Source organism: Colias eurytheme, chromosome 15 (genome assembly GCF_061535395.1).
Source record: "Colias eurytheme isolate Ceu_HAF_F1 chromosome 15, ilColEury1 Martin Lab GWU primary, whole genome shotgun sequence".
NCBI lineage: Eukaryota > Metazoa > Arthropoda > Insecta > Lepidoptera > Pieridae > Colias > Colias eurytheme.
This window is the reverse complement of record NC_142994.1, coordinates 8,275,562-8,285,146: the sequence shown is the minus strand read 5'-3', so window position 1 is coordinate 8,285,146 and position 9,585 is coordinate 8,275,562. Positions and strand designations below refer to the sequence as shown.

The 9,585-nt window shown below is 34.5% G+C and overlaps 1 protein-coding gene across 1 annotated transcript; it reads left to right on the top strand.

The window, feature by feature from the left end:
• Positions 1 to 1,537: 1,537 nt before the first annotated feature.
• LOC149902473 (roundabout homolog 2-like) lies at positions 1,538 to 8,684 on the top strand. The gene is made up of 9 exons (XM_090110139.1): positions 1,538 to 1,856; positions 2,031 to 2,184; positions 3,265 to 3,395; positions 3,697 to 3,969; positions 4,194 to 5,507; positions 5,624 to 5,957; positions 6,072 to 6,244; positions 6,687 to 7,033; positions 7,118 to 8,684. The coding sequence occupies exons 1-9, from the start codon at positions 1,559 to 1,561 to the stop codon at positions 7,703 to 7,705; spliced, it is 3,612 nt and encodes a 1,203-aa protein (XP_089966265.1). The 5' UTR covers positions 1,538 to 1,558; the 3' UTR covers positions 7,706 to 8,684.
• Positions 8,685 to 9,585: the final 901 nt, after the last annotated feature.

Sequence of the window (9,585 nt, the reverse complement as noted above, 5' to 3'; positions counted from 1 at the left end):
ATTCTTTAACAAAGAACGGTTCTACATCTACATTACTATTGTTTGGTTACATTCATTAGATTAATTAGGTGTGAAAGTAATCTATTAGGTTAGTGGGTAAGAAGAGATTCAGGATTAAATACTTATTCATTTGCATACATACAGAAAAAAGTCAAGAATAGTTTACATGTTATCTTAATTTTTAAACATGTCTGTCTTAATTACGACTTCCAAAAGTTACAAATATAGTTTTTCCAACATTTTATACCCAACTTCCGTATCTATATCACACACGGAAACTTCTTTTATATCCGATAATCGATCGGGTTCAAAGCAAGTAAGCAATAAAGCCGGTTTATGTGCGATAAAGTAATGTATCGAGATCAACATAAACAATATTTTATGTGTCTTGCATTCCGCTAAATCTTATTTTTATCTCTTCGTTCTGGTATATTTTGCCTTATCACATACATGTCTCTTTTACGAGTTCACAGATAATTTATTGCGTCTAATGTCGATAAAATTGTTTTAATACTGTCCAGTCTTTTCTAGGTTTTAGTAGATTAATTAAAAATTTGAACGATAAAATTTCTGCGATGGTATTGCGTATTGCATATTATGTGTGTAGATACATATTGTATACTGCAGTTATGTGGATGCTTTTATGTCAACAAAATGTATTTTTTTAAATAAGCAATGAATAATACGTGTCAAAGAACAGTCCAATTTTTTTGGATTATTTTAATAGGTAATTTATTTTCTTCGTCAACTTTCAATATTTTTATTCAACAGGTACTTACCAGCTTTAATTTTTCAAAAACTATAGAAAAAATAAATGTATTATGTAGGTCAATAATAATACTCTAAAACATCAAGGGATTTACGAACAAAAATCGAAAGATAGCAAATCGAATGGAGATTCAATTATAGATTAGCCCTTGCAACGTACCGCATTCACAATGTTGGGACACGTGAATAAATAAACACAATTATTTTGCACAATGGGGTAATCCTTATTCTGTTACAACCTCGATCCGAAAATCGAGTCGCAGACCATTACCGTTGTTTCATTTTTAGTGAAATCGAGTATTTTTTGCAACGATTTTCTGTTAATAATGCTCCGAGGTAACAATAGACATACATCAATTCGAGTGTCAAAAACTAACATCTGCGCCTTTCGTTGTAAACACACGAGGGTCCAAATTCGCATCCTTGGGGGACTCCAGGCTAGCCTATGTTTACGCTTCATTATTATTGTGCCATGTTTTAGTGTAGCTATAAACGATACGCTCCACTATTATTATCGTTGAAACTAAAGATTCTGTACCATTGTTAGGCTTTTAAATGAACGTAAACGACGGGCGGATCGGGTATAATTTTTAAAGGGATTATGTTTAACTCAAATAATTGTTCGATTATATCGGGACTAACGTTAAACCATTGAAAGTTTTAACCTTTAGTAATTCACCTCGTTTCCTTATTTTCTTAAACATATAGAACGCACATGAACCTGTATAACATACTGTCACGTGAAATATTTTTAACAGGTCCAGTCAACGGAGGACTTAGTGACGATTACATGGGAAGCGGTGAAGCACCATACATCATCGAACAGCCGCTTGACGTCACCGTAGCGAAGCACCAACCAGCTACTCTAAACTGCAGAGCTGGCGGCTCACCATCACCAACCATACGATGGTACAAAGGCGGCGTGCTTGTAGTTTCAGATACACATAGAAGCTTATTGCCAGCTGGTGGTCTGTTCTTTCTAAGAGCAACGCACGGTCGGGCACACTCTGACGCTGGCGTGTATTGGTGTGAAGCAACTAATCCGTATGGTACAGCTAGAAGTCGGAATGCAACTCTTCATGTAGCTGGTAAGTTATCTAACTGCTTCGTATTGATATTAAACTTGAGTTAAAAATATTCTTAAATTCATTACCAAGTATATATTACTTTTTATCTGAGTATCCTATTTAATTTTAGTACGATCGCGATAATTACCGTTATAATATGCCTCAATAAAAAATATTATGTTCTTGATCCTGTAGTTCTTCGAGAAGAATTTCGTTTGGAACCTGTAACTACACAAACAGCACAAGGAGACACTGTGATTCTAGAATGTTCACCACCTCGTGGTTCTCCAGAACCAACGGTATATTGGAAAAAGGACGGACACATACTTCACTTTGATGGAGACTCGAGGTAAATAAAGTTATGTAAATATGAAACCCCAGAAACGTTATGTATCACATTATGATACTTTGCATTGTATTCTGTATTAAATTCTTTGAATTAGAGATCCCTGGGCCTTTTTATAATTAAGTAATAGGTATCAAGGCAATTTTCCCGAATAGTTAAAAAAAAATTTACATATGCTAGTCGCTCGATAGTAATTAAACAAAAATGGCCAAGAGATCCGAACTGTTCATAATCATCAATTTGCAAATAATGGAGCATAAAGTTAATCGCTGCTAAAATTACAAAGTATAACCACAGCTCTATTAGAAAGAACACGGTACAATATTAATTAAAAATGAAAGTTACATGCCAGCAAGTTGGTTCGATAAAACACACTTACGTAAAATCGAGGGTATAGTTGCTGAGAGCCCTCAACTGTTAAATGGGATGGCGGAAACGCGATAGTCTTGTGAATCACTGCAAAATTAATTCGTGTAACATCAGACAATAACGTATCGTATAATTTGTTTACGGTGCTTGAATTAAAAAGGGTGTTGAAATTCTTATCGGTGTATTTTAATACTCTTGCGTATTGATAAATTCAGAAATGAGCATTTTAGTTCTAAACTGAAAATTTCGTATGTAAGATTTTTTTATTCTATAATTAATGTTGAAATTGATCAAAATATAAAAGCGATGTGACTTTTTCTGCACACATTCACTCTTTTAACTTTATTTATAAAATCAAATTAAAATCAGTGACCCCACTTTTTCAAACTTATTCAATTTGTTGTCTATGAATTTTTATGATATGCCCAAAGATGCATCTCAAGGCGACGCATGTATATTGAAGCATAAAAATAATTAACATGGGGAGGGTACATCAAAGTTTGAAAGAAGGGGATATTTGAAGAGCTCGACAAGCAATCAAGCAAAAATCTCAATAGTTCTGACTCAGTAGACCCCTTATTAAATGTTAATTTTCTATTGAATAATTCCGCCCTATATTTGAATGACTTTGTTACAATGCGCTTTGTTTACAGTAATGAAAATTAAATGTTTATTGTCTACGATGCTTATTAAAACGTGTAATTATTTGTATAGAATGCATTTAGTGGACGGAGGAAGTCTGGTTATTCAAGATGCCAGACAGACAGATGCTGGGAAGTACCAATGTATCGCAAGGAATGCTGCTGGTACTAGAGAATCTACAACAGCAACGCTAAGAGTTCATAGTGAGTAGTATATCAATAATTACAACGCACAAAAATAATTCGTTATAATAATTACCGTAGACATAAGACAAGGTGCACTTGGCGATGGTATAATAATATTTACCGACTTCATATTGGTTTTACTAGTTTCAATTTAATTACGGCAGTTATCAAATATGTACACCCATTCACTTGGCTGATTACAAACGGCTATCATTTTACCTTTCATATCAATCAAACGGAAGCCGATCAATAATGCGCTGCCCATAGCAAAACCGTCAAGCGATTGTACCGTGTCACTCAATGAATTCTCATTTCGCAGTTAAACCGTATTGGATAGCGGGGCCCGAAGACGTGGTCGCTCACACCGGTGAGAGCGTGTTGTTTCACTGCAGGGTGGGCGGGGACCCTCTACCTGATGTGTTGTGGAGGACAACCGCCGGCAGTGGGAACATGCCACTCGGCCGCGTCAAACTCTTGGACGATAGAAGCCTGAGGCTTGATGGCGTGGTTTTAGCAGACGAGGGGGAGTACACTTGTGAAGCTGACAATGCAGTCGGAACTGTCAGCGCTACCGGGTATTTGACGGTGTACGGTGAGTGGATGCATTCTTATTTACTCGCTGTGATTACGCGTTTCGTTTATAATTATCGTTATGGGTGTTTTTTGTGCGGAAATTGAATTATTTTTGAAGTTTAGAATGAATCATTGTAAGAATATATACAACTTACTTAAATTAAAAAGAAAATTATTCAAGTAAAATGAATGTAATCATCAATATTATAATTCTTTTCTTATAATTTAATCTTCTTTTTTTAGATCCGCCATCTGTAACATTAAAACCAAATTCAATTATTGTTGAAAGCGGTTCAAGTGTGACATTTACATGCACCGCCACCGGAAAACCTGAACCAACTCTTTTTTGGAGTTTGGAAGGAAATAGAACAATAATATTTCCCGGCACATCGAAGGATAAATATCACGCATCGCCTGTTATAGACGGTGTGACAACACTAACAATAAACGGAACAAATAAAAATGATAGCGGTAATACAATAGTTTGTTCAGCGGTCAACTTCGCGGGCAGTTCGCTCGTTAGAGGAAAAATAACTGTGACGTCAGACGACGACCGACCACCGCCAATAATAACAAATGGCCCCTCTAATCAAACGTTACCTTTTAAGTCCGAAGCAGAATTCCCCTGTAAAGCTATAGGTACACCTGAGCCAATCATTGCATGGTATTTCGAAGGGGAAGCATTAATACAAAATCATAGAAGATATATTTCTAGTGATGGTACATTAGTCATAAAAGATTTGGGTAGGACTGATAATGGAACTTATACATGCGTGGCCTCGTCACCACATGGCAAATATGTTTGGAGTGGAGTTTTGACTGTAGATAATCCCAAAAATCCAAATATTAATTTCTTTAGAGCAGCTGATGTATCAGCTTTACCAGGTCCTCCTACAAAACCGCACGTACATAATGTAACAAACAACAGTGTTATTTTAACATGGAATCAAAATAACAAAATCGGGTCATCCTCCATTCTTGGATATCAAGTTGAAGTATTCTCTAGAGAGACACTATCAGGAAGTAATACACCGAGAAACTCAAGAGGCTGGGTTGTTGTTGCTAAGAAAATATATCAAACCCATTACGTAGTTAGATCGTTGATTCCTGGAGTGACATATATGTTTTTAGTCAGAGCTGAAAATTCACACGGTTTGTCTGGACCGAGTCCCATTTCAGATGCTGTGACATTAGGGGAAGATGTATCCATATGGGATAATGGTCCATATTCAAATAATACTGAATATAGAAAAAATATTATGACTGATAGCATCGTTGAACTCAGAGAAGCAACTGCTATAGACGCTACAACAATAAAACTTATGTGGGCAGTACTAAATTTCTTTTACTTGGAAGGGTTATTCATATACTACAGACCCTTAGATAATTCAACGACTGAATATGATATGAAAACTATTTTACATTCCAATGATGTATCGGGATACGAAATTACGTCGTTACGAAAATATATGCGGTACGAATTTTTTCTCGTGCCATTTTATAAGAAATTTGAAGGAAAGCCCTCAAATTCAAAAGTAGCTCAAACATTGGACGATGGTAAATATATTTCATTATTTTACCTATATGTATATTTCATTTAACTAACATGCTTTTTTTTAATTTATTATGTTGTTTTAAAAAAATCATACCTACATTTCACGTTTTATTTTCAGTGCCGGATGGTCCTCCAACAAATATAGAAATGTTCATTGTCAATATGACTACGGTTCACTTGAAATGGCAACCTCCCGAATTTCACTTACAAAACGGCGTTATTACCGGTTACAATGTGGTGGTTAATTGGTTGGATATACCCGCGAATAAGTCAATGATCGCAATTAACACCACCGTTCATCAAGCGACCAGTCTCATTATGACAAATTTGACGTCAGGAGTGAGTTATTCGGTGCAGATCGCAGCAGAAACTATTGTTGGATTGGGACCTTTTAGCCAAAAAGTATATCTCAATATTGATTCAAGAACAATTGGATTAGATCCTTTGTCAAGGTATGATTATTTTTAATATTATAAATACGTCTGTATGATGGAACTGTAAAAATAAAAATGTATTTTCGCGTATTCTCGTCTATCAAAAGCTACAATACTTTTATTCTGTTGCAGATATCCTAACAACGGAGAAGTATCTATTGTTGCGGGAGACTTTGTACTTGAGTCATGGTTTTATTTTTTAATTGGAGCTATCGTGCTTTTCAAAGTTATAATGGTTGCTGGAATCATCTACATTCGTAAAAATAACATTTTTGCGAAAAAATCTGCGCTTCCCAATATATACGGTTGGTATTGAAAATTCGAGTGTTTAAATTGTATAAGATGCAAAAATAATACAGAAACAAAGGCTTATCTCGGAGTGCTTACATTTTTTCCCTAGGATCAGAATTTCAAAATTAAAAACATTCCTCGGGTGTCGTGGGGTGGTAAGGGTGCGAGCGTTTGTTTGATGGAGGCTTTGCCATGCGAGGCGGGAGGGTGCTAGATTACTTTCGAGTTGAAAGGTAGCACGAGCCCTCTCACTAGCGCAGTGGATCTCTTTCACTTTGCATTCACATTCTAGGCACAAAGAAATGATACAAATCCGGAAATAAAGACCCAACAAATGTAAATGTTTTTGTTTCCTTTCAAATGATTCGTAAACACTTTTGGCATTTAATTCCTGCAATATCATAACCGTTTATGTATATTACATTTAAATAATGGACAACATAACTTTTGTTTTAGATTCTAATGGAACAAGTTTGGTGACACAAATGAATATAAAAGCAGCAGTTTCACTGTCTCATCCATTAAGTAGCTGCTACAATAAAAATACAGTAACTAAAACTGAGTCATTATTGTGGATGGAGAATCAGCCTGGTATATGCATGTCGACAAATCAATCCAATCAAAGCAAAGACAAGACAAATTCCGAATATGACAAGGTTGCTCATCCTCTGCCAGAGTATGCAGAGGTTACAGCATCCAGAGTTAATGGGAATGAATGGAATACGAGCAAAACTGCTACATCTCCTGCCGCATATGCTTCCGTGACACTTGTAACTAATACAAGACAATGTGTTAGTTCTTTGGTAAGTCAATTTAACTATTATATTTTCACTCTGCATAATGGCTTCACTAGGATATCGTTATAATGTAAAATTTTATTTTAACAGGGCTGGTTTCCACCGGGTGGAAAGAATGTCGATAACTTCGATTCCCGCTACGCTCCTGATGAAGAACTTTATCCAGCTAGTAACGGAGGTTACTATAACAGAAACGTATACAGCGAAAAATACTTCCAAGGGCATCCTAATGTGCTTAAATTTTATGACATACCTGCCTTAGAAAAAACACAAAAGGCTCAAATACGATACAATCAGAGCCTTGAAGATCGAAAGAGCGATAAAAACGTAAACATCGATGTTACGCAATCCTTGATTGGTCGAACGTACGGAATCAATTCAAGGAAGAATTCTGAATCAGAATCGACGTATAGAGCGTTCGGCGAGGATGAATCCGACGATGAGAATTATGCGGAAGACAATGGTTACGATGAATTGCAGGCAATGCAGCCACAGAAACAGCGACCTAAACATCAATATGAAAGGCCTAATTTCGACAACGATGGGACGAGGACTCTATCAAGATTTACTTCGTTCAGGCATGCCCAGAATGTTTTGAATGGTGTGACGCAGTCGTCTCTCGCGTCCACTCACTCTGCCCCGACGTCACACCCACGAGTGGACTCAGTGACGCGGTAGTATCACGCTTTGCCGGTTTTCGGCGACTTGTGCCAAACAGACGTGTAACCGACGACGAACAATGTTATAAGTGAACACGGTTAAAAGCTAACACGGTTCTTCCTTACGATAATATGAACTCTTGATTTTCCGTCGGTTTTCAGACATATTGTGCAGAAGTGATATATGTGTATTAAAGACTGTTATTACGCGTTACTTTGGCCTACTATTAAATTTGTGGCACTAATTTAATAATACTAAAAATCTTATAGAATTATTTATATTTCATGGAACTTTAACTAGTCTCTTGTTATGTATATCCTGTGTACATAATTTTGTAAATAGTGTAAATATAAATTAATAATTAATATTATTAAAAAACAACGTTTATTGGAGTATTATGGGGATTGATCAAATTTATGTGTCCGTCTGTATATCAATAAACGAATTTGTAACCGTATATATCATTAGATTAGGACTTCGTTAGACACTGGAAAATTGAACGCTTGGCAATAATTTGAGGTAACATAATATTTATACTAGTGTAAATATAGACATGAATATTGAATACTATAGAGGCAGACCTTTCACAAACAGTAGCTGTAACTAGAAAGCGAATAAAGTGTGACTAGACTAAAAGTGAAGGTAGTTTGAAATTATACACAAGTATTAGCGCAGTTAGGGTTTCAAATGTTAAAGTATACTTTATGATAAAGCACAAATTGACTTGATATTAGATTACTTCGTAATATATTTTGTTGATAGCTAGCGATACTCGATTTAGTTTTATTTAATGTGCCATAAGATTTCCTGGATAAGAACATAGTAACATTCGAGTTGTGAAAAAAATTCAAATGATGCTTTTACAAAAAGATGTTTAAATCTACGTAAGTTAATGTGATATGAGTTATATTATAATCACTTGTTATAAAAACAAATAGCACGATTTGTATTGCATATCATGTATTTAGGTATTAATAAATAATGAAGTGTTAATAACATAGGCTTTGAGATTTATTATTTATCTTATTATGACTAAGCCTATCAAAATTTAAAAGCAACTACCTATTATTGTATTCTTTAAAATGTTTGTATTTGTTTGTATCCAATTAAAGGTCTGATTAGACGCCGTTTGAGTACTGGCTTTGAAGAAACTTAGAAGTATTATTAATTAACAAGATATTTTTTATGAATACTCAATGCTATTTCAATATTGTTTCCATTTATCATATTTTGGATAAATGATGCTAAAATAAAAATACGTTATCAGTATTTTAAAAATAAAGGTGAAGCTTTTGTCATATTTCTTTGCCCTTCAATTATAATTTTTAATTAAAAATTATTTAGTTTAATTAAAAATTATCAAGATAATATCCTAAAGTCCAATGCTAATCGTTAACAAGTATGTATAATTATATCATTCTTATCTTGATTTTTATTAGAAAAGCTTCAAATTTGATGGTCATTAATGTATATTTAAAAAGTCAATTAGACAACTGTTGTACGGTTAAAATTATACATTTAAACAAAAAACACGCACCGTGTAAGGCATTTTATTACAATAAAATATCACATTCCCTCAATATAAACTGCTTAAAGTTGACTTTCAACATGTCTTTATAGTAGCTATTGACTAAAACAACAATAAATAATATTTAGACTCACTATGGACTGAATAATTTCATTGATTTTCTATTGTACAGCAAATAATAATATTAACAAGAACTGTTGCTTTCTTATAGAGAATAGACTTTTCCAGACTCAGTGTTAAGAAATTATTCTTCTAGTTCCTATTCTCATGAAACATTGAATAAATTTAGATATCAATTTATTTATTTCATGTAAAATATACATCATGACAGACTATGGCCTATTAGCATCATTATTAATCGTGTAAAAAG